This window comes from Melospiza georgiana, chromosome 2, assembly GCF_028018845.1.
Source record: "Melospiza georgiana isolate bMelGeo1 chromosome 2, bMelGeo1.pri, whole genome shotgun sequence".
Taxonomy (NCBI): domain Eukaryota; kingdom Metazoa; phylum Chordata; class Aves; order Passeriformes; family Passerellidae; genus Melospiza; species Melospiza georgiana.
The window spans coordinates 71,436,731-71,463,550 of NC_080431.1; the positions used below are offsets into that span (position 1 = coordinate 71,436,731).

A 26,820-nucleotide genomic window follows, 5' to 3' on the forward strand; every position below is an offset into this window, starting at 1 on the left:
CCCTTTAAGGGAAAAAGTTCAAGGTGAATGTTACCTGATTAGCTCGCTTTGTTATTAATTAAATTCAATAAAAATCCCAAATATGCCATGCCATCTTTTATTAGCATTTCTGCAGAAATAAGAGCTATGCTTATAATTTAAGAAAATTTAGTCAGAATTAATGAAATATCAAAGAATAATAACACAGCAGATGAAGGATTTAAGTTCAAAACATGACACTGAAGGGAGAAAATTTAGTATCTCCTAGAGAGATTTCTAAAAACCCCTATGAATATTAGTGCTATGCAATTTGCATATATTTATTATATACTCCATATGTACTGCATGCTGTAGAAACAGCAATTTCTTTAAAAGTGCTTAAAATATTTTAAGGGGGGAAATGCTCACCTAAGAGCAACATGACACCAGAAAATGGTTCCTTACATGGTTCCTTACTCTCCTTTGTGTCTCAACTGTCTTTTGCTTTTTGTTTTTTTAAATCTCTTGCCATATGGCACAAAGGCTTATTTATTTGTAATATGAATTTGCCAAGAAATGGCCTGAGCAGAATTTGTCTGTGAAGTCACTCCAGTTTCAGCATTCACATCAGCCTTCTACCTAACCAAGCACACCCTTCCAGCAGAGAAGACAGATCTGCTTTAGCATGGAAAATGGGCAGCATTGCCCCATTCATTCTGGACATGAACAATGAGGATTAGCCTGGGGAACTTTGTATCTCCGTTGCTCTGCTGAGCTTTTCGGGTATGAACACAGAAGTAGCTGTCTTCTTCCAACAATACAGAAATGAACACTATAAATATTCCATACAAACCTGTATTTCCACATAAAGAGAATTTTAATTAGTTTAAAATATTCTTTTAATCTCAAAATACGTATTCTCCGAGAAGGCATATTCCCAGTCGAAAGAACTTTCCATGGTAGAGCCTTCTAGCACTAGGACAAAAAAAGGAAATCTCCAGGTATCTGATCAGTAGCAGTAATACAGAAAGACTCACTTCATAGTTAGCAAGAATTAAAGCCCACTTAATCAAAAAGCACTGGTAAATCTGTGGCTTAGCAGAAAGCTCTAACGGGTATTAATTGATGTCATCTGTACACAAGGAAGGATCCATTTGTGACCCAAATGTCATGAAAATCAGCATAATTACACACTTTATAGTGCAGGTGATTTTTTTTCATTAAATTAGGAGTTCAAAGTGTGACTAGAGTTTCATCATTTGATTAGGCTTATCTCATGGAGAGCATTTCCTTCCAGCTAAACCCGGAGAGCAATGCTGAAAGCTAAAGATGTATGTGCCAACTGTTAAACCTACAAAGGACAACGAAAGTTGAAATACAACATTTTTCAAGTTAAGGAACTGGTAGTCAACCAGAAGGTAACAAAAAGCTACAGAATGATACTACATTGCTGGAATTTAGGAAATAACCAGCTCAAACAAGGAGAATGGGATTCTTAAAAGAATTAAGAAGACCATGAGGAGAAACATTAGGAAACCCCACACCATGCCTTCCCAACGAATGAGACAGTGATAGCCTTCAAAAAAGAGAAACTTCAAAAAATGTAATATTGGACTCAAAACATAAACATGCCTCAAGCTAAGAAGTTATGAAAAACATTCTCAGTACATTTTTCTGTGAGACAAATCCATCACTCCCATGAAGCACAAAACAGATTGCATTTGGGAAACAGAGAACTGTATTTCCTTGTGGTGCAAGTAATTTGGGAGGCACCACAGTATTTACTTAGGGAATGACTAATTAGGTATGAAGACAATGGGGGAAAAAAAAGAGGAGGCCTCCTAATGTGGTGGAAATATAATTATTTTTTAAAATGCATGAACTGCAGCTCAAACATGGTCTTAGGGAGGGACTAGGCACATATCAGGATTCAGTTTAAGCTCTCCGAGGCAGCTGAGTGCTAGAAAGGTTTATCTGTCACCATGCCAGACACTGGGACACCACTGAAGTAATGATGAGGCTGAGGAAAAAGGGACCCAAGTGGCAAAAAGGAAACCCTCCTTTATCAGGCCAGCATGCACTGTGTGAGAGGGGGGCAGGCTCCGGGCATGAAGTCAGCCCCAAGATGGATGATGAGAAGGGAGAAGGCTTCCTCTGCATACTAACTGTGTCCAAAAATATTTGCAAGAAAAAGTAGCATGAATTTCTACCTGCTGGCCAAGCACAGCCACAGATCCCTGCACTAATAAAAATCTTCCAGAATAAATGTCCCCACACCTGGGACATTTAAAATGAGGGCCTAAAGTCATAATGCAAGGGGTCAGGAAGATCATTAAATTACCTGCAAGGTCAAAGTAATTATGACTGAAACTTATCACTTCATCATCTACTCAAAATAACTCAGGAACTGAATTGTTGCTATTAAAAAAATTCACCATTCAGCAGGCTTCTATACACCCACACATGTACTTATCCAATGCGCCACTACCCAAACAGAACAAAAATATATTTTAACAAATCTTGCAGAAAGTCAAAACATAATTTCTTTCACAGACATGTTAGTCCACAAATCTGCTTTTTCATTCAGCTTATACTGCTAGCATCACTTATGGACATCTATTACAGAGATCTGCCAAATCCATAACTTGCTTCTTGACATTAAGCAATAAATACATAATGCAGACACACATTTGTCCTTTTCAAAATTCAGCCAAATCCATTTCTTTAGATAAGAGTATGACCTGTCCAAGTCACCTTCCAAAATTCAGAAAATCTTCCTCCACTGAGGCATGCACGCCAATCTTCATATCCTGGCTCCTACTTGAAAGAGGAGCTATGTACATCCAAGCATTTGACATTAAAATAGGAATTTATGACAGCTTTGAGTGCCATTGGCATGTGGAAGTGCCATTCATAAAGCAGACACTCATGGCAGTGCTCACTGTTCAGGCAGAACCAGAGGACATCAAGATCCATAATTAAAATTTTCACATGGAAAACCCCATTGCTGGCTGCTCCTAAGCCTGGAAAGTATTTCACTTTAATCTGTTTAACCTTACATGATACCTATTAGCCTGGGTTAAATTAGTGGTGAACTTTGTATTTTGCAAACAGTTACACTCAAATTGTCTTCTTACATTTGCTTTTAAGAGGGGACATTGATGCTGAGACCAAAGCTCATATAAGAAAGTATCTGGCTCTGTATTGCTTAAAAGTGCTGCCGTTTGGTGGCTAATGTAGCTGGAAAGGGGTCTGCACTATACAACACTGACAAAACCTCCTGGATACCAGCCCTGCTGATTAGTGCTTCAATTTCATAGTCAAATGGAGGTCACTGCAGTAGGTGTTTTTCAAAGGAAATTATTAGGATGGAGAAGGATGTAGGGAGGATTTGCTAGAGATGAAAACAAATGACACTAGCCTTGCAATAAAAATTCTGAGTGCAGCAGGGAGGGGAAGATGTATCATCATTAGCTCATTTACCGGTTGTGAACTAGCAAGGGCTCATATCCATGAATCTTTTCATGCTGCATGCACATTTTTAAGAAGGCAGCAAGCTCTAGCACACACAAGTGAGATCAGATCAAGTGATCACACAAGTAATGTGCATCCAGAGAGAAAAATAACAGTAGAAGTTTTCTAGCTGGAATACTGCTGAAGTCTGTCATACTGCAAGCAGAGCAAGAGCCATGGCAGACACCTCTGAAAAAATGAGCTGTGCTCTACTGGGGGAATTCTCACAGTGGAAGAGGCAGAGCCTTCATCAGCTACTGCCAGGCAGAATTAGAATCACAGGATCATAGAATGGCTCAGATCAGCAGGCACCTTAAAGATATTTTATTTAACTAAAGACCTGCTTCCAACTTTCCCACCATGGGCGGGTGTATTGAGTTTGCATGGCCAGGTTTTGGTAGCAGGGTAGGCTACAAGAGTGGCTTCTGTGAGACAGGGCCAGAAAGTTCCCCCATGTCTAGCAGAGCCAGTGTCAGGCAACATCCAAGATGGATGTGCCACTGGCCAAGCCTGGGCCAGTTGGAAATGGGCATAACAGCTCTGATAACATACTGAAGAAGATAGAAAAAATAAAAAGTACATTTTCTTGATAGATTATGTGAATTAAAATATTGGCATTTATGACAAGGCAAAGCTGACCGTTAACTTCTTCCCTCATGCCCAGTGACAACTTCTCCTGATCTATGAAGGTTGTGCTGATGAAGAGGAGAAGGACCCAGCAGGATGGATCACTCTTGAGACTCGTTCACTTGATCTGAGTTCTGGAAATAGGCATTTGGACTTCTGGATAAATTTAAAAGCCTAAACCATACAAACAGAAGACTCTTCAACATTCAGAGGCTGCAAACTGACTGCAAGCACATCTTAATTCTGTGTTTTCTTATTTCCAGCTCAACTCTTCATCTACAAAACTGGAGATGTAGACTGAAACATTGCTTTCATAATAAAGGGCTGTAAAGCTAATCCCCTTCCAAAACACTCAGACACGTATTTAAATCCCACTGGCTTCATTTGGGTTAAAAGCACTCAGCTAAATGGGAGGCCAGTGCTGATGGCAGAGAATAAAAATACATGACAGGCAGACAGGAAGAGAGTACATACCAGGGTAAGCGCAAATTTGCTAGAGAAGGCTTTGGAAGAAAATAAAAGACGGAATTAAAAAATGGGAGAAAGCTTTCTACTTAATTGAAGATTAAGAAAAAGTAGAAATAGGAAGTGCCACTCAACTGAAGGTGCGACAGGTTGACAGAAGAAGGCAGGAGATTACTTACAGTTTTACACAATTAAATTAATTCCTTTTAATCTTTTCAAACATATTGTAAACAAGATCTCTCTATCCCATGAAAATTACCTTTTGAAGGCTGGGTAAATACATCAACTAATCCTAAAATCCCAAAAATCCCAAATTTTTTTAAAGTTTTTTGTGAAAGCAAAAGTGAAGAAGGGAAGAGCGCTATAAGTAGTTCTGACCTTCAGACAGGCTGGCTTTCTCCTTAATTATTCCAAAAAAGAAACACTGCTTCAAGCAGCTAAAGAAAAAAAGTCATTTAAATGGAAATGGCGATACACTTCATTTGCAGTGACCAGGAGGAGACGCCCTAAACATTCACAATATTACACAAAACCAAAAAAAACAGACAAGTGGTACCAGCAATTCTCTTTTTTTTTTTTTTTTTGAAAACAGTTTAAAAGCAGTCTAAAGCATCTAGCAAGAGACAGGAGCAAAATGAATTTTGATGATGGCTCTGAGCTTAGTATTGAGAGTTACTGAATTGCTACTATTCCTTCACGTGCTCATTTCCAAATAGTGTAATTCCTGCTGGCATCTTGCCCTTGTGCCCCAGGTAGAAGAGCAGCACCCTGCACCAGCATGGGGGCAGACCCAATGGGGGCTTGCACGCCGATTTAAAACTCCATGGAGGAACCACAGCCACCTTCAAGGCGATCACTGCCACAGGCTGAGCCCACAACATGGCACAACCCAACTCCACGCTGGTAGAAAGCGACCTTGCCACCGTCACGACATGTCATTTGAATTGCATCATTTCATTTTCAAAGACTGATTTTCTCAGAACAAAATAGCCCAATGAATAATACAAATAGACCGCATTATTTTCTTCTGCTCACTCTATATACAGATATACAAGAATTTTGATTACAGCCTAAACAGTTCCTGTTTCACCCTAATATCAAGGGTACAACCCATCATGCTGAGCAATATGGAAATCTCAGTTAACAACAAAATAGAAATGTTAATTCATCTAGGAGCTGCTTCATGAAAACAGAGATATCCATCTACTGCTTACTGCCCCATGCTCATTCAAGAGAGAAACCACATCTAAATAAATAACTAGAGATGAAAATGCCAATGCCTCCCAGAGTAAAGAGATCTCAAGGCAAATTGCAGGAAGCCTAGAGGATACAAATTCTGCATTAAGGAGAAACGTGGTCTGGAGGATTTTGTGTTGAAGTTTCAGGACAATAAAACTCAAATTCAGCAGCTGCTGTCATGCTATAACAACTGGCAAGACAAATACTTTTCTTTTATGTATTTCTTTTTCATTTGTGGCACTATACATTTTGTTGCCATGACAACTAAATGTTTTCTGCCCATCTGTATGGTGACAGAATAGACGCATACATCTGTTCACAGATCTTGTTTTTAAAAGACAGATAATATTTTCCCAACTTCTGTATGTTTTTAAAGCTCTCTTTAGTAAGGAGCAGAATATTGCAGTTTCTCTAAAACAGTGGACCATAAATCACACCACTCAGGCAGTATGTTGCCCAGGAGACACTCTTAACATCACTCATTGCCAGCACAAATGAAAAAGTCAAAACGGAGGCTGGTGACAAGGACCAGGGAACATTGCTTTCAGCATGACGTTTTCTGAGTTGCATTTGCTTATCACCATTAGCAATATCACTACCAAGAGACCAACTTCCTTTCTGGCTGATTAGAAACACAAAGCCATTTTCACACAAAAAAGACAACATATGAATGATTAGGGATAGGGTAATCTTTTTTTATTGCCATGCAGTCTAAAAACTCTCTAAAGTCTTTGTAATATTATCTATTCCAAAGATTCTACATATTTTGAACACATAATTCAATAAATAATTAAATAAATAAACTTCAGTGACATCAAGCAACTCTACCAAGGCCGTAAAATGAATAATATTTGTGTTTGTCTAAACCTTAGATACCTCCATTAAATTAAAAAAAATTCTTTCCTGCATTACCTAGCCCTGTTCATGCAGATGCCAGGCTGTGACACTGGCAAACAAAATTATTCCCAATCACTATAGATTCCTGAAATCTTTAGGAATATTTCCAGTCCAGCTCCAGTTAGTAAAAACCAGAAAAAACCCACCCAACTGATTCTGCAGCTAAAGCAGTGCAAGGCAGAGACAACAGGGGTTTGTCAGGAATTGCTTGGAATTTAGATTGTACTGGCAAGAGAGATACTCCCACAAGAAGATAAAACCATAAAAAGCCAGGAAAAACAGAGAAGGTCAAGCATCACATGAAAGGAAGGAGAGGTCTGCAACTCTGCTTGTGGGGTAGAAGTCACAAGTTTAACCAAACTGGGAGGAATACCAGATGGCAGAGCACACCTCCCTAAAACAACTACTACCCTCTATGCCACACAACACAGCAAATGTTTTGGCAAGGCAGTGAAGCCAGGGTAGACACGTCTTCCTTCAGCACATTTTCGAGCAAAAATACCACGAGCTGCAGGCAGCATTAATCTGCTTCCCCAGCTTCTGCATGCTGCCTCAAACTTCCTTGCCCCAAACCCAAAAATGGGAATTAGTAGCTCAGGTTAATTTCTGTCACTTCTGGCGAGCCTCATACTGGATTTAAAATGAGGACACCATGGCACTGCTCCTTATTGACATGGAAAATACTCTTAGCAGGCAAGTTAGCTAGCAGCTGCCAGAACTATTTATTTAGGTAAATAGAGAGAATCTCCAAATGACTTTCTGCTGCACTTTGTTTTCATCTACAGCTTTCCCCCTTGCTATGTTTACATTGCACCCATCATATGGGTACAAAACCTGCATGTTTCTGGTATGCTTTGCTGTCTGCTGTCCTGCACCTGAGTATGCTGGGCTGGAGGTGCTCCTGCTTTCTGGGGGATAATATGGCACAAAAATCCATGTTCTGGATAATAGCAGAGCCCCATCTTAGCATGTTCCCTCAATTAATGATGTATGGTATCACTAAAAGGTATTACCTGTATCAGGAATACTGAAGTGGTCTCCTCCCATGGTGCCAGAAGCATAACTCCAAGAAATTCTGACTCCACCAAAACAGTCTCCCCTTATGTGTTTAAAGGAATGCTTTCCCAAGGCAAAAGTGCAACAGCTCTACCCACCTATGGCTATCAGCTCCACAACTGGGAAAAATGGCTAAAACATTACTGTAGCTTCATTTTTTTTATCCATTTAAGCTGATGCATCATAGGATTACTCGCTACACAAAATCACAGCCAGACCCCTGGCCAGGGCAAACAGAGACACAGCAATTATGGCATCCAGGGAGCAACAGTAAGGATTTGTCTCATTTCATCCTGAAATTTATTTAGCATTTTGTTTCCACCCACTGCACTGCAGTGAGCCAGGATCTGAAGCACCCCTGGAAGGCTGAAAGGAATGACTGAGCAGCCTGAGCACATGGCTGTTGCCTATGTCCAGGACAGTCAGTGTAACGCTTCCATTGTTAATTATTTGGAATAAATGTACTGGCTTAAATAGGTCACTGGGATTCTACAGTTCTCCTGGGAAATCAAACTGGGAAGAAGCGACTCCTGAAGGGACTTCTCTTTTAACACCCTCCAAATACCAAGTGACTGCATTACCCAGTTGTTGCATTGCATTTTGAAACATGTTTCCATCAAAATCACTCACAGCATTTTAAAGCCATTAATCACACAAGCATCACAACTGGCACAAAACTGCCTTTGACAACGTGATGATCATTAGACTTATTGCACAGACAGGTAAAGCGAGGCATGAAAAGGTTAGTTATACTGCCAGAGGGATTCTGTCTCTCTCCGTGGCATGTAGTAAGCAGCTTCAGCCATCTGATAGTTGTTCTGACTTGTGATTTCAGCTCGAGGCCCAGGGACCCACACCACAACCACCATGTAGCAAATAAGCACCCTAATCAGCTAACACACCAAACCCCCACGTTAGCACACATCTTGCTTGCTCCATCCCAACTGGCTCTTCCACACCAAAGCCAGGACAAAGCAGTAGCTCTTACACCCGTTCCTTCCAAGCCATTCCTCCATCCTGATAAATTCACTTCTGGTTTAGCAGGTCAACTCCTCCACCAAGCAACTCCTACAAAACAGGAAATTAAAAATTTCCCATATTGACAAGTAAATGTCTACTGTGTCTCAGTAAGAATTGCAATGACATGAATTACACCACTGCAGCTGAGTGCACGGATGTTCACAAACCCACAGGACCACAAGCATCAAAAGGCACATGCAATACTCTGCTTTGCACCTGATCTCTGCCTCTGAGTCCACTCAAATGGCTTGTGTTTGCAAGACCTGTAAATGCAACCAGGGAGTTGATCCCCACCCTCGTTTCCTCAAAAAATGAGTTCTTCCTTCATGGCTTTCTTCAGCTGCTTCACCAGTGGCTGTGGAAAAAACAGAGCCACTGAAGGGAGGCAGTAGAAAACTGCACTCAGCTCCAGGAATGGGCTTCCCCTGTTGCTTTCAGAACAGAAAAATGTCAGGTATAAAGGGAGTGGAAATCACAGCCTTTTTTAATTGAAAACATGGGATTCTTCAGAAGCAATTCAAGTTGCAAAAGCTTGCTGTTATAGTTTGCTTGGCTGGGGGATTTTTTGTGTATACATCAACCCTTTAGGAACCCTGCCAGAAAGTTTGTCTCTCCTAGATCCAGGTGACCAGGGAAAGGGGATCCATGGCCCCTTTACCAGAGGTTCCCATACCCTCCTGGGGCTTGCCATCAAAGTCCAAACCCCCTTGTTGAAATGGACTGGATTATGATTGACAGTGTGACCACACAGTTATTTCTGACCACATTCAATGTCTAGATAGTGTCCAACTATTATCAGATGAGTTTTAATTTGTGGGTACAGGGAAGACAAACAGATTTTCTGAGAATTAGCTGGATTTTATCTTTGCCAGTGACAGATTAATGTTCATTATGAAAGATTAAGCAATTAAAGGAAATCCCCATGAAAGAGCAGAAGCATATGCAAAAAGTTTTAAACACTGGTATGTTTACACAAAGACAACAGGAACCCTTCTGTGCTCCTAACAATATAGGAGTAGAGCACTTTGCAATCCAGCAATGGCTACAGCCAGCAACATCCAACAGTTAAATGGCTTCTTCCATTTCCACCATCAACAAATTCAATCTTGACAGCTGAGAAAATTCCAACATTATTTAGGTATTACCTTCATTTTTAGAGAGAAGCTGCTACAGGTTTTGACAATTAACTGATTGAGGGACAAACTTTAGAATCAGCAGTTATAAATTCACTAAGTCACATTTATGAAACAGATTTTGCTATTTACCCTTTAGCCAGCACAGCCAAACGCCAGTCCTGGCCCTGTCTCATAAACAGCTCCCATCCCCTCTACCAATGTCACTACGGGCACAATCTTCCTTTTTTGATTATTTTGCTTGTCTCCAGCATGACACTGTGTACCTCAGAAGCAGCTTGCTGCCCACACTGAATGTTCCAAAAGGGAAGATGCCTCATTAAAGGCAGACCCACACTGGGTTGCAGAGGAGCCACACACTCACAAAAAGCATCTCATCTCATTAACAAATGGCTGGGTGCAACTGCTCCTCGTGGAGACGAAGACACACCACTAATTTGAGGTACAGAAGGCACAGAACAGACTGCCCTGTCCTGCTACTGTGGGAGTGAAAATAGCACATTAAATGTTTGTTATGTTTCCAATGGAAGCTGTTTCCAATGGAGCTGTATTGAGCTCACAGGGGCTCAATCTGCCGTTTTCAGGATTTCCTCAAAGAGAAGAATGAGGCAAGTGTCTCTGAAGGGCAGTGCTGCACTGAGAGGGTAAAGTGAGGGAGGCTGCTCCATACTGGGAAGTCTGCCCCACACTGGGAAGGCCCCCACAGCCACTCAGAGCCACCCAGAAGAATCAGCCCCAAAAGCCAGCTGAGGCTGATATTCAGCTGCCAGCCCTGTGGGCAGCCCAGGGACTCTGGTCATCCCTGCATTGACCCTCACTGCTGGTACTTGTGGCTACTCCCTGCTCCTTCCCCCACAGCAAAACAGAAGGCTATCACCCCAGAGGAAGTTGCATTCATCATTGACAATGGCTTACACTACAACCTGCCATCATCAAAGGGTTACTGTTCAATGAGAATTATCGCACAGTAAAAAAACAAAACAAACTAACATATCCAGTGGAAGTAGAGCAAAGCAAAGCAAACCAGTTCATCCTTACAAACTATCTCAAAAAGAAACCCAACCCTTTTTAAAAAGGTTGGTAAAATCCATCCCTTTTAAAACCAGGCCCAAGACTGTGTACAGCGTAAGAAGCATGGACTCACATGGAACAACATGCTGGGACGCAGAAGAATCTGTCCCATCCACCCCTATTTGCTGTAGCTAAGTACAGCATCATCACAGAGGGGCCAAACACCTGAGGTTCCCATGGCTTTTAATGAATTTGTGCATTGTCATTCCCCCACTCCCAAAAAAAAAACATCTCAAACTATTAACTTATCTACACCTTTCAGTAAAACGGAAACTACATAGGCACTGTACATCAAAGAGCTTCCTTCATTAAAATGTAGAAAATAATTTTTGTACTTTAGATGAAAGGTGTTCTGGGACTGTGAAGTATTCTGGCAAATTTAATTAAATCCCATACTTATTCTCTTGCAAAAATAAAGTTTTTGGGCAAAAAAAAATTTAACTGATTCACAGTATCAGTTTGTTTCCTTCTTTTTGCCAAATCTTTACCCTACAGAATGAACCACTGAAGCAAAGCCATTTTTAATGATATATGCATAAGGTTACATTTCCAGAACACAAATTCTCAGTAAAATTTTCAAACGAAGATGAAAAATTCCCAAATAAAGATGCAAATAATTCATTATGGGCTGCCAAGATCTAAAATCAGAAATTCATTTGCTATGCATATTTTAGCAAAACTGAAAAACCAAAAGCTTCAGCTGTGAAAGATAGGCAGACCTTGCCATCACAGTGGAAGCAGAGAGCTGTTGAAACCACACACAATGAGATTACTCTCACCTTTCTGGTCCATCACCTTGAAGAATTGTTGCTCATGTACAGTGAGCACAATTTGCTCAACTCCAAGACTGTCATCAAAGTAATTGAAAAACATTTCCTAAGAGAAGTAGCTTTAGGCTGCCTCCCTGTCAAGGAGGGTTGCAGCAACCAGACTGTCCCCAGTGGGTAACAGCTGCAAAGCTGAGACATCTAAGAGCAAAAAGGTCACATATTTATCTCAACAGAGGGGTGGGTAGGTGCCACAGCATGTCCTGATATTCCCAGCCATTTAGGTGGGATGTACTGGCGCGTACCACAGCTCTCGGCACGGAGGAGACAAAGCACAGTCCTGCTCCTTTACACACTTCCCGCTCTGATGGAACACTGCAGCAACACTTGGGACAAACTGCTTGCCACAGCTGAAGGGACCCACCCTTATTGTTCACCGTGGACAAAATGACCAGGTCAATGCCAGCAGACAGCTTCACTCTGAGATACACAGAGATGGACAAGCGCAAACACCTAATGCAAACCAACTGCAATGGAAACCCCCTCCCCACGTGCATTCTGGTTTTCTCTCAGTTATTTCTTACTGGCAACACTTCAATGCTAATAAGACACCATAAGTGTATAAAATGCAATAAAGATGTTTACATTAAACAGCAGACTACAGATTGAAATAATCTGTTCCACGAGCCACAGAAGCTCATCTCCAAACATCTATTTTCAGGTAAACATGTATATGCTAATTCAATGAGATCTCAGAGTGGAAGGGCTTTTTAATTTTATTTTATTTTTACCTTGTTGGCAAACACCTAACAAGTTCCAAGACTTGAACACTGAAATTAGCCAAACAGCCTTACAATATGATACAATTTTTAGCAATGAGAGCAACGAAAGCTTGGAAAAGCTTTCCAAGCAACTGACTGATTAACCATTACTTGTAGTCCTTGAACTGCAAACAGCTTTATAAAAAGTACCCTTTAATCCAGCTTCCAAGGTAAATCCTTGAGCTTACCTACATATTAAAGCAGGGGAAGAGATCCGTGATCAGCTCAGTGTTATCGCTCCAAACCAGCTCTACAAATTCCTGATTAACTCTGTCCAGTGCCACTGCTCCCTAAAAAGCCACACAACCTGCTGCAAGGTCAGACAGCAAAACGTGTCCTCAGTTTTATTGGCCAGCGGAGATTTCTCTTGTTACAGAAAAGGATTAGGCAGTGCAACAAAATGGCTCCATGTAATCTTAGACATTGTCCTAACATCCTCCTCTGCATACTCCTGGAAGAGGATATTGCCCTCCATATGCTCATAAGCTCCCATTTCTGTGTGAATGACATGGCTTCTCAGGGCCCTTGGCTTCCACTGGTGCTTTGGAACAGCTAAAGTGGATTTTTCTCCAGTTTCCTCTGAACTATCATGGTCTGAAGTGACGCCAGGATAAAGCTGGTGCTCGTGTGCTCAGAGTGAACACCAGACACTGAAAGTCAATTTCCCTCTAACACCATCAAACTCACTACCGTGTGGCTTGGTCCCTTTGCTGGCACCTTGGAGATCAGCTTTCTGCAGGAGCACCTGGGTATAATTTAATGGATGATGATGCATGAGCTAATGTAGAGGTCACTTCTGGGATTATACACTAACAAAAGATATAATACAAAATGCTCTTGGAAATATTTCTCAAGGGTAATAAAGGTAACACGAGGAAATACAGACTACACATTTCTTTATTAATAAATAAACTACACGGAGATTGAGACAAAAATGTCCTATCACCAGGAGCATCCTGAATTATAAAGATATTCTCCAAACATTTGCCAAAGAAGGAAAAGCATGCAAATTACAGCTAGCTATAAAAATTGTATGTTGTGAACTGTTTTATGGGGTATAAAGCCTAGAGAGCTGAACAGCTTGAATAAAACAATTCTGAATGACTGGCCTCACTTTGGAAACTTTGAAAATATGTCAGATTCATACTCAGAGCCTTTTAAAACAAATATTTTCATAGGCTGATGCATTGTTTTAAGGTTCATATTAGTAAAAAAAAGTTAGACAAATTTGCTCCAGTGAAACTAAGACAAGCCTTGTTCCTTATTAATTAAATGATGGGGAAATTATAAACACACAGACACAGAATCTGTATAAAAATTATTGGTTTTCTACCACAACTCATTTTAAAGAAAAAGAAAAGTGTTAGTGATTTTTGTCCTAAAAGCAAAAATTTTATATGAAGGAACACTTCCACTGTTAAAAGCTGCCAGAGATAACCCACAGAACAGTAATAACACAGTACCACAGGCTCAGAAATAGCTGCTCTCAGGAATCTCTGACACAGATACAGGCTGACAGACCAGATTTTGGCCAGGGCTGTGCTCTGTGATCCATCTGACACACTCATCACCAAAGAGCAGAGACACCAAGGACAGGCTGAGGGCTGATGATCTTGTCACAAGTGCCTGCCCCATATGTCTGCCCTGTGAGCAGCTCTTTCCCCAAGCCACCTCCCAGCAGCACCCACTGGCACTTTTGCTGTGGTACGGCCTCAAGTTACCTTGAAAACTGTGTTTAGAAGCCTGGGATAATAAAGAGGTTCCAAAATACTGTCTCTGGGTAATGAAATTTGCCTCCACTCGCCAGGAAGATGAATAACATCTGTAATACTAGTGTCTCCAAACTCTACAGTGAATTAAATTCTGCCAGTGAGTCCACCCAGATCCACCCACTAGCTCCTACACGCCTCCATAAAATTAAACAACTGAGAGGGAGAAAAACGTGTATCACAAATGATTTTCATTTTACTTGACTTTGTTTCGGGGAAACACCAGAAATGGTCCCACATAAATATTTATCAAACCACTCAAATCGTAGTAAATGAAAATATCCTTCAACCTGCATACAAAATAACTGAAAACTATTTTAAGAGACAGCAAGAAGATGCAAGGAGTCTGAAGCAGAAAATTCATTCCTTTCTGCCAAATAAATAGAACAGTGCAGGCAGGTCTGGTGTATTGTAAACTACATCATCTGGTGTTTCTAGTTTCCATTATGAGTCCTTTGAAGCCATGACAAGGGCTTTCCAGCACCAGCTGCCTTCTCTAGCCACAGTTTGTTAGGAATTTCTATCACCTTTGAGGTATCCAAATAAAAGATCAGACCATTATCCTTAGCACCATAAATAAACCATGGAGTCCGTAATAATCTGAACTCTACTTCCATTTAACAGTACCTTTAAGCTTTCAACATTGTGAAAGACAGGACTGGCTCGTTAACACGAATTTCAGGGCTGAAACACCTAAAGATATTAAGTTAACAGTCATTTACAAATTGCATTCTTATTAGAGGTCCTCAACAGGGGTAGAAATTCATGTCAGCAAACGCCTAAATTTAAAGTTCTAATGAAGGTAGAGGACTCAGGTTCCTGAACAACCCTAGGAAATAAAGAAAGCATTCTCTGAAGGCATTCTTTAAGTCCACGCTCACGAGCTTTGCAAGAACATCGAAGATCCCATAAGTATTTCATTAACACCACTGTTTTATCTTTGTGTTCAATTTCAGTGGGACTTAAGATGTTTCTATGCTTTCCTGAGAAGAAGTAAAAAACTTTTTTGATTTGGTTTCCCCACCTGTGCAGTGAAGTCAGTAATTCCTTACATGTCAGGATGTTGCTCCACCAACTCTGACAAACCCTACAGAAGCTGCTGATTTTGTCCCATCTCTCTGCTCCTCTAGGACTCACTTTGATCATTTCCTATTACCAATATGTCCATGGGTAGTGAAGGGGAAATACAGAAACTCTTTGTGTGCCAGGCTGTTACATTAACATGTAGAAGCAGATGCCAGACTAAAAAGTGGAGCTAGAGTAAAAATGCAGTTTAGCTGAACTACAAATCATCAAAAAAGAAGGAGGATTCCAGCACTTAGGCTTGATCTCATCTAACTCAACCTTTCAAGAAGTCAGGAACTCCCACTAGTTGTTCAGATCACCACTGCAGCCAGAAAGGAGGTTCTGATAGATGGTATTCAGTCTCCCAAGGTGGGTGATATCATTAACCCCTATGCATTTGTTGGACCCACAACCAACTCCTGAAACAACCCAAATACACCACTTTGCTCTGGTACCAGCACTATGAGGGTGTACATACCAGAGCTAATAAAATCCAGGTTTTTAATAAGGCAGTGCAGGACCTCTGACAGAGACCATTTCCACAAGAGTAGTCATAACTAACAGAGCAAACTGTGATGGAAACTCAGAGCATACTCTCATCCCACAAATTTTTTTACCACATCTCTGCCCATTTGTGTCACAACAAAATGGAGATACAAGAGTGCATTTTTCAGAACTTTCTTTTAAGAAACTGCAATTAGCAGACTGGCAAAGAGAGTGGAGATGCACACCAGGCAGGAAGGAGTACTAAAGATGAGAAAATGGTTCCAGCTTCTCTTTAGCATGAGAGTTGCACAAGGAGAAGGTTACTAGTCACTTCTGCAAGACCCAAATATAAGAGATTGATCAATTTTCTGTAGCTAGAAAAGAGAGTCGGATGCTTTAACACTGTGTTGTCAGAAAATTATTATAAACTGTTATTTACATTACTCTCACCTCTACACAATTAAACTTTTTTCTTCCAATTGTTTTTCTAGACGCGCACTTATGTGTGGGTTTCTGAATGAAAGATAATTCCCAGGAACTAGATTAAAACCATGAATTTGGCAGAGAGGAGTCATAACAAATTACCTAGTAGCGAGGCTGACAGTAAATCCTCTTGTTCACAGTTAACAGGGATGGGCTACATCTGACCAAAGCAAGACACTCAGTGTGGACGTCTACCTGAGCTACTCTCACAAGGACCTTCACACATTTTTAGAGCATGATTCACCCAACTTATTTCATATTTTTATGTTAGGGTGAAATGAATCATGTTTCTCAGTGACTTGTTTCCTTCTGTTGACTTGAAGAAGCTTGCAGTGACTAGTTTTCATTGTAGACAACCATATTTTATAACAGATTACATATCTGGATCCCAAAAAAATGAACATGACGGGAAAAAGAAAAAAAAGGCAGTTTTTAACAGGAGACAGAAGGATCACATTACATGTTCCTCAGCGCAAGGTTTTTAAATGGCATGTTTCTGACATTTATATCAACAGTCAATAAATAAAAAAAAAGTTCCTCCATTTTTTTAACCTCTAGAAAAGTCTGAAACCAGATTTTTTAGTTATAAATCATGACTGACTTCTAAACCCATGAGAAATTTCATTTTCTATCTAAGGTAGTGGGAAACCACAGATGGAGTTGAAAGGTCAGGAGCTGCAGCAATCTACTTCAGGAGACTTTCTATTTATTTACAGATTTGTATTGGCTCTGACTCCTGGAAATGGAAAGTAAATCCACTAAAGCAAATCTGGAAGTGATTCACACTTCTATCTGGCAAATACTTGCTATGCTTCTGGTTACCACTGTGTATGAGCTGGCATATTTAGCAGTGAATGCTGCAACAACAATACTCTTCAATCTACCAATTCTATAAGACATGAGGCAAAGAGCAGCACTGTAGGAAGGGACTTGCAGGCTCACCCCCATGGTACAACTCTTACCAAGCTACAACAGCACCCAGATTTGCACATTTACACTGTGCAGAAGGATCCGCAAGGACCAATACAGAGAAGACTCCCAAGCTCCCTGACTGCAATCCATTGTTCTGACCTGAATGGAGAAAAGCCTCTTGTGAAAAGCCAAAAACTAGATCAAGCCTGCTGGAGATAGACCATAGAATCATTTAACTCTCAACTGAAAGATCACTGAGTCCAGCCATTAACCCAGCACTGCAAAGCTGATCACTAAGCCATAGCCATGAGTACAACATCCACACGTTTTTCGAGCACTTTCAGAAACAGTGATTTCCACCACATTCCTGGGCAGCCTGTTCCAATGGCTCACAACTCTTTCAATGAATAAATTTTCCCTAACAGCCAATCTAAACCTCTCCTGGCCATTTCTTCTTGTCCTGACACTTGTTACTTGGAGAACAGACTGACCCCGCCTCACTACAAGCTCCTTTCAGGCAGTTGTGGAGAGTGAGAAGATCTCCCCCGAGCCTCGTTTTTTCCAGATGCACCATTGTGCACTTATTTACATCTGTAGTGGATGAGACACCATGAGAACAAATGCACAGCTGCATGGTGCAGTGTGTATCCATCATGAAGGCCTGCTTCTCCTCATTTCACCTCCTCAGTATCCATGTGCCTCAGGAAGCAAAAGCACATCTCACTCAACACACAGGGCAACACCACTAACATGATGTAATATTTCAGAAAAATAAAAACAATGCATTTGAGCAGAATTTTGCTGAAAGCACAGACTTGCTTGTAGTCCAGCCTGATCATATATCAGGATGAATTTGGCCCAGTTTATATCCTAATGATTATAATGGATGCTGCAGTCATCTTTTCATTAAGGCAGCAGCCAAAAATATTGATTTGTTGTACTTCACACTCCTGCTTACCTTCACAAATTTCAGGAGAATCGGTACATAAGCCAATAGAGTTGGTCAGTTTAAAAGTGACAAATGAACTACACTAAAGTAAATAAACAGCTATCTCTATATAAATTAATTCAATATGTGACTTAAGCCCTTTTCTACAGCTAGAAAGCTGATTCATCATTCAGCAGCATTTAAGTTGCCACCAGTTCAATAGCAGAGTATTAATGTTGCATTTTATTTGACACAGAAGGTCAAATCCTGCATTCAGCTTACAACAGCATGACCTGGAGTAACCCTGAAGCCCTGCCCTCCACATCACCCTGGCTGCAGCTCAGCACCCAAAGTGTTCTCCAAATTGCTTTCAATAAGGCTTACACAGCATTGAACATTTGGGGAAATCAGAAACAAGAATCCAAAACCTCTTGATCTGCTATATTATCTTCTGGAATGGTTAAGTGAAATGGCACAAGTTGGCTCATTTTCACATAACACTCATGAAAGAGTGAAAGGCAGAAAAATCTTTGCATCTTGGGAGATTTGGGGCGTTTTTGCCTCCCCAAAATATATTTCAATTTTAGAAAGAAAGTATATTTGGAACACTGAGTACAATTTCCATTCCCATTAAAACACAATTTGTGCTTTACTGAACAAGGGACCTAACGTATTCTAAGCCATCACCTCTACTAGGGCAGGCACAGGGTAAAAAACTGCTTATTTTTATTTATGAGTGACACGCAGTGAGTTACTTTCCATACCAGCTCCTTTAAGTTCAATAAATCTCGAATGCTGAGATTTCTGTATCAATAGTGCAGCATTGGCACCAACCTCCCCGTACTTTATAAAGAGCCCATTGAGATTAAGTTGATACAACTCAATAAATAGGCAGGATGACATTTTCAAATGCAGGAGCTTAATATTTAAACACATGTCCAAATGTCTAAATAATGTTGCCTGAATGCCTTCTGCTACTATCAGCACTGTAGGATATGTAAGTTTCTAACATTCCTGGAAATTACACTAGTTGCCCTCTTGACTTCTGACACTCAAGTCTGATGTTTCTGGTTGTAAGGTTTTGACTGCAATCATCTGTGTACAGCTGCAGCAGCAAGGCTCTAGCAAAAATAGAATAAAAATATTTTTCTCTGCTTATACTATGAGAGTCACAGCACTTGTGATGTCGTCTGTTTTTCATAATGTTCAGTTTAGAAAGTTGACATTTGATTAAACAGTTTGAATCTGCCAAAACATACATTTTAATCTTATGTTTAATACCACATTCTCAATTAAAAGCTTCAGAAGAAGACATACAAACCACAGTAAACCCACAGCCCTAACATATTTAATATAATTTCTGAAACTGTTGACTAATATTTTCTAATTTCCTCACTACTTCTAGTGGTGCACAGCTGCACCATTACTTCCAACAACCATCAGACATTTAAACAGCCCGTTTTTAAGTGTTTTACTAAACACACTTTTATATTTAGTATTTTGAACATTTTCCAATAGGGTGGTATGGTAATAAAGTTCAGCATCTGAAGAAGCTTCCCTATATTAACAATGCTTTCTAACATCAATATTTATAATGCTACTGGCACCAAAGGAAAACTAGCACAGGTCATTTACAGCTATGAACATTTCCCTGGATTTTTACCTTTTACGTAAGCACACCAACACTGATAAACACAACAAAGAGTATTACAGAGGATGGTGTGTCATTCCAGAATAACTTCCATGAAAAATTACTCCCAGCAACAAGAACAAGGCCAAAAATAGGTTTTAGGACAAAATAATCTTTCTTTCATGCCCCTTATTTCATTGGGTTTAACACTGGATCTAAAGTCATGAGTACTGTGATGTTGTGGAGGGGGCCTGAGTAATTTACAGTGATCAACAGATAATGCAGTGACTGTAAGCGAGTCATTCTGTAACTATCACTGCCTTCTAAATGGAGCCCTCACATAGCTGCTGAAAAGAAATGTGTATAATTTCACATCCACAGAGTGATGAATGTAACCAGGTAATTAAATCATGTCCTTGCTGTGCCTGGAAAATCCTTACTTATAATAATTTTATCTTGCCTGTTAAGAAGAACTGAATTTCTCATTAAGGGTAGAAAACAATTATGCCTCAGCTTTGCTTTTGAAAAAAACCTCTATGAAGGGGAAATTAGAAACAAAACTCACCAGTTTCTTCATCGATGCTGAATCTCCCCAGTCCACTGCCATCCCTGATGGAATACTGGATCTCCCCATCTCTTCCAGAGTCCTCATCTCGAGCAACAACTTGCAAAACACTTGTACCAATGCGGGAGTTTTCCTTTACAGATCCAATGACAGCAAAGTCAGGAAAATAAGGGGTATAAAGATTTTCGTTGACATCCACCACTTCAACTTCCACAAAAGAAAGAGAAGAGAGAGAAACCGGGCGCCCCTTGTCCTTGGCACGCACGGTCAGGTTGTAGAACTGCTGCTTCTCGTAGTCGAGCTCCTTGTTGAGGCGGATGGCGCCGCTGGCCTTGTCGATCTCAAAGCGCCCGTTGTAATCGTTCACCAGCGAGTAGCGCACTTGGCCTCCCAGGCCCAGGTCTGGATCGTGAGTTTCCAACCAAGCTATGACAGTGCCAACTGGCAGGTCCTCGAGGACCTTCACGTTGTAGCTGGATGGGATAAAGGCTGGAGAGCAATCGTTAACGTCATCCAAAAAAACCTTCAGAGGCACAATGGAAAACTGCTGATGGCCACTCTCTGCTCTGTCCCGAGCCTCAATCTTCAGGGTGTAGTTTGCTTTTGCTTCCCGGTCTAGTTGATCTGAAACATACACCACTCCTGTGGAACTGTTGATAGCAAATTGATGGGTGTCTGTCAGTACTGAGTAAGTCACTTCACCATTAGAGCCTAAGTCTTTATCTCTGGCTTCTACCTGGATAATCTCTGTACCAAGACTTGTACTTTCTAAAATATTAACCGAATAACTGTCCTGTAGAAAAACAGGCTTGTTATCATTTGCATCCTCCACAGTGACAGTCAGCAGTCTCCATGCAGATTTCTGTGGATTACCTAAATCATAAATTGTAATATTAAGGAGATAGAGCTCCGTTTTTTCACGGTCCAAGGGCATGAGAACACTAAGTATCCCCATCTCCATGTCAATGTTGAAACAACTATCTACATTACCATCAGAAATTGTATAAAGTACTCTTCCATTAAAGCCTGAGTCGGCATCATAGGCTTTTATCCTCAGGATGGTGGCACCAACCGGCAGATCTTCTGAAACCTTCACGTCAGTAGGAAAGGATTTATCAAAATGAGGTGCTTGCCTGTTGACCGAATAAAAATCAAGAAAACCATCTTCCAAATTCAGCTTCACATTTGCTTTTGCCTTTTTGAGCAATTTTTCTGCTAGCTTCTGAGCAACTCTAGTTTCTCTACAGCTAAAGGTCTTTGAAGACACTTTCCCATGAACTACTGAAATATTAACAAACATAGCATCAGCAAAGTTCTCTCCATCAGTTGCCGTTATCTTAAGGCCAAAATTGCTATTCTTTATGCCAGAGTTAACAAGAGATTTTTTAAGCTGCAGGACACCAGAGTCTGGACTTAAATAAAAAAGGCCAAGTTCATTTCCAGAGATTATTTTGTACTTCACAAGCTCTAACTCATCTATGTCTATTGCAGAAACAGCAGTGATGTGACCACCAACAGGAAAATCAGATGATATCACTCCCTGACAGGCCACTTTTTCAAAGAGGGGCTTGTTGTCATTGACATTGCCAATGTATATGGTGACATTCACCTCACTCTCGTGGCGGTAGGGAGAACCCCAGTCGGATGCTCTCACAATGAACCTGTAACTTTCTGGTGAGGACTCAAAATCCAGTTCTTCAGATGTGCTGATGACACCTGTAAACTGGTTTATCGTAAATGGCAGTGAGTTCAGACTGGCAATACTGTAGGTGATGTATCCATTCTCTCCCCTGTCTTCATCAACTGCTGACACTGTCAAAACGCTGGACCCCACTGGGACACTTTCATTGACAAATGAGCTGTAGGAGAGCTGCTGGAACTCTGGAGTGTGATCGTTGGCATCCTCTAACCTGACAGTAACCTGGGCTTTTAAATCACCACCTTTGTTTGCATATACTTCTAATTCATAGAGGTCCTTCTCAATGATTCTCAAAGGACGAGCAGTAGTAATAAGGCCTGTGTTGGGATTGATCTTAAAATACTCAGCGTCCTCACTTGGAGATAGTCTGTATTCCACACCCTGTGGCTCAGGCATCAGCTTAACTACTGCAACCACCACACCAGGAGGTGAAAATTCACTGATGTAAATATCATATGCTTCCTTTTCAAACTTCAGGGGGATACTTTCTTTCTTGGGACTAGCAATGTGGACCAGTTTGACCGCAGAAAATTTCTGAGGAGATCCTTTGTCCTTAGCTTGGAGAGTGAGGTTGTAACCATAAGGGAAGCTGTCCCAGTCAATAGGCTTTCTTTCCTTGATTTTGTACTCATTCATCCATTTCCCCTCTTTAGTCAGAAAGAATTGCTCTAGAGGATCTCCAGCAACAATAGAAACAGATTCAATTTCTCCATTGGCTCCTTCATCTAGGTCATCAACATTAACAACTGCATAGGTAGGTTCCTTGTCTGATGGGGAGGGAATGTGGGTTACTACACTTATTGTTGGGGCATGTTCGTTTATACGTTCAATGTGAACATAAAGCTTGGCAGTGCTGCTTACACCATTGTTTCCATACAGCTTCATCCCACGGTCCACTGCCAGAATCTCAAGGTCGTATCTGTTTTTCTCATCATAATTTAACCGGCCACTTAAGGAGATAACACCACTCGTAGGATGAACTGAGAAGAGATCAACTTTACCTTTAAAGTAATAATAAAATTCACCGTTGGACCCAATATCCGCATCTGTTGCGGTCACCTGTGCAATGCTAGTCCTTAAGGGAGTGCTTTCTGCTATTGTGACAGAGTACGTGGTTGGTGAAAACAAAGGTCTTAGGTCATTCATATCCAAAACCTGGATGTTGACTTTTGTCCATGTTTCCAAGTCCTCTCCCCTGACAGACCCTTTTACCATCAATAAATAGTTGTCCTGGATTTCTCTGTTCAATATCGCAGAATTCCCACCTTTAGTCCTTATTCTGAGGAAGCAGAAGTCAGCAATGATGACTTCCTCTGCTTTAAAAAAGCCCTCATCATCACCAGACACTATTTTGTACTTGATATCCCAGGAAAGGTCAGCCATGGTAATGCCCATCCTTGTCTGACTGTTGACATAGGTCCTGGCTGCAGAATTCTCGTACACTGTGGCATTGTAAGTGGAATGTGTGAAGTGAAAGCCAGGCGGGGCAGTCCCCTGAGCCACCTGGCAAACCAAGGCCAGGAACTTGACAATCACAAGGGCAAGGCATGACGGAGGTAGCCGTGAGCCTGACCAGCGGCCCATATTCACATCCATCACATCATTCTTTCACCCTGTGACAGAGAGGAAAAACAGGAAATAGTTGAACAAGAGATAAAAACTGCACTGTGAAGTGACATGTCAAAATTACTTACTAAATTTCTAATTGAAAGTAAAATCTACGTAATATCAATTCACCACATCTTTAACAAAACAGAAAGAGAGAACACTATACACACACAGACATATAATCACACCAGCTCTGGGTGTTTTCACATCTGTCTGAGTAGTATATATGCAAGTCCACACACACACATTTATATATAACTACATACATGTATGTATGCACACATTTTTAAAAGACCCTACCACATCCATTTACACATGCATACAGTCCAGAATAATAATCACAGAAAAAAAAATTAAAAACCACTATGTGTATTTGTATAAATTTATATCAAATGATGAACCACATACAGAAATTCTTTTTTCTTATTTACCGCAGCTCCAACAAAGCCTAAACTTGTTTCTTTTCAGAGCATATTGGAAAATTCATTTTCAGTCCCAACATTCGGAAGAGAGACAGGATTTTCATATGTATGTATTACTGTCATAGTCAAATGCTACTTTTTTTTTATGATCAGTTAAGAATGATGAAATTTGAGCCATCAAGAACAAGTAGAATAAGAAGGTGATTATGCAGTCATTACTTTAAATACAAATACCTTCAGAAAAGGCCCAGTGCCTCACCTCAAGAATCTAAATTGTGAGGTTAAGCAGAGGCAGAGTAAGTGGAGGCACTGGCTGAAGGTTGCTGGAGGCTACTGCAGAAGGTGGGAGCCAAGTCCTGCTTATCTATCGCTTCGTCCTTGAAAGCAGAGGAAAGGAGCCTGAGGAAACTAGGCAGGTGCTATCATAAGGCAATGGGAATAAGTATCTTGGTTACAAAGTACATGCACTGCTACTAGTGAAAATCATAAAAATCGATTTCAAAAGGCAAGGATTGAAAGACCCCCTGCACACACACGTTGATATTATTGTCATTTAAAAGCTACTTGAAAATGTAGTTTTCTCCAAGGTAGAACACAAGGAGGAAAAGGATAGGAAATATTGTCAATGACACAGGTTAATTTAAACTTCCAACAAGATTTCAGCTTCACCAAGGAGATTTATAAATTGCATGCAAGTTTTGGAATATGAATTCATATTATTTGTCACCTCCAATATAACAGAGGAACTACTGCAGTTTCAGTACTAACAACAAACAATTTATCATACTGATGTTGCAATGTCCACACACAACACTTCACTTCCTGATCCCACAGTCTATATCCCATTGTTTAACATGCTGATCAATTTGGTCAATTCTCCCAAGTGTTTGTCAAAGCACTCATCTTGCAATCACCTATTTTCACATGCAGTTCTCCCCCTGCCTCTGTTTCCTTATTATTTTCTTTTCAATTATTAAAAAAAAAAAAAAGGAAATAAACTTTTTAAAAAGAGAATAAAAATGTAAGATTATTATCACCTTCTGGACCTGCATTCCCCCCAGTAGCCAGCGCATTTCATTTGTGGCAGTTCCTTTTCTGAATATGCCCACCCAATTCCTATGCACATAGCATGTGAGTCCTATGATCAACATCTTGTTCCATACAGTTCATACATCAAATAAGCACAATTCTCCAAAATGCTTAGGGTACATGAGGGAACAGGTTGACTTCCAGAAGTCCCAGGATGGAATCTATTTCATATAGGCAAGATTATTTTATTGTTGTTACCATTTTATACAGCTGAAAGACCAGCAGTGGCATCTTCTTCTTCAGCACAACAAGCATTCATCAATTTAATCCACCAGTATGAAAATATCAAAGTCCCTTATTTCATGGGGCTTTATGAGATCACTTTTGAGTACTGAAACTAAAAGCTGTTGCCTCAGACTAGTGTGGGACATGATGCTAGTTGTATTTATATATATATATATATATATATATATATGTATTCACACAACATACAATAAACTGCTGAGGAAATTCAGCCAATGAAAATGGGAAATTCTAACGAGACAGCTCTCATGGGAAAATAAAGGGTTGGAGCTTTTCTGTGATGTGTATTATTAAAACAATCAACAGACAATCACTGCATTGCTGCCTTTCATGAAGAGCACTTCAGCATCCTTTGTCTACACCACAATACCCGTCTCTCCCCCTGCTAAGAGAGAGAATTTTTGCTGGCTTACAAAAGACACTGATGTTACATTTCATATGAGCATCTAGACTTCTTTCACCACAGTTCAGCAACTTCCTAGAAATTCATTTTCCAATTCTTTGAAGTAAGAAAATGAATTGTCTTATCCTATTTGTCTCATTTGGTGGTTTAGTTTCTCCTGTCCACGCCTTAGTTCAGCATGAGCAGGTTTCTCTCTACCTTTCAGGGCCATCAACAACACGTTTGCAAGTCTAGCATAACTGGAAATCAGTTTCCCTGAGAATATCATTGTTAAAAAAAAAACCAAACTATGTGAAACTTTACTTTCAGCCCTACCCAATGTGACAGCTGTGGCAGACAGGCATCAAAGGAGATACTCACAAAGCTCTGCAATTAGGGGAAATGAAAAAGTTGTGTATATCCTAGGCAATAAAACACAACCTTATACTCCTATTCCATTTATCTTATAATTTTTAAAGAAATGCTGGGGCTAAGACCTTATCTCAAACACACTGCTGCAAGCTCAGTCATGCCAATAGTCCACCAAGTTTTAGAGGTTCAGTGCAATCAATACCAGTCCTGAAACACTGAATTCCACCTAGAAGCAGCAGATGTATATGTGTGCTATTGAAAGCACATTTTAGCTATGTGTACATATGTATACACAGACACACAGATTATGCATTTTTAGGTAGAATTTAATGGTTGGCACTAGAAAAACTGGACTTTCACATCAGGCAGCACTTTCTCAAATGTGGTATGCAGAGTTGTAACAAGCTCCCCATTGAAGTTATTCATCAATCCATATATTTATATGGCTATCACTATTATATTATATGAAAGTCCCAATGGATGAGCTATTAAGCTGCCACTTGGGCAACCCAAGAATGTTTTATTCATTTACTGAATTCCTTTCTTCTGGGATATTTGTTTTTAAGAGTTCATGACACATACATACTTAACACACAGGAA

The 26,820-nt window shown here is 40.4% G+C and overlaps 1 protein-coding gene across 7 annotated transcripts in view; it reads right to left on the bottom strand.

Annotated features, from left to right (window-relative positions):
• The window catches only part of FAT3 (FAT atypical cadherin 3), a 399,748-nt gene that overhangs the window by 289,803 nt on the left and 83,125 nt on the right, over positions 1 to 26,820 (bottom strand). For all 7 annotated transcript variants that reach the window (XM_058019289.1, XM_058019288.1, XM_058019293.1 and 4 more), the window contains exon 2: positions 20,406 to 23,717. In XM_058019289.1, coding sequence (XP_057875272.1) covers positions 20,406 to 23,700 — 3,295 coding nt within the window. In that variant the 5' untranslated portion in view covers positions 23,701 to 23,717. The remainder of the gene's footprint in view (positions 1 to 20,405; positions 23,718 to 26,820) is intronic.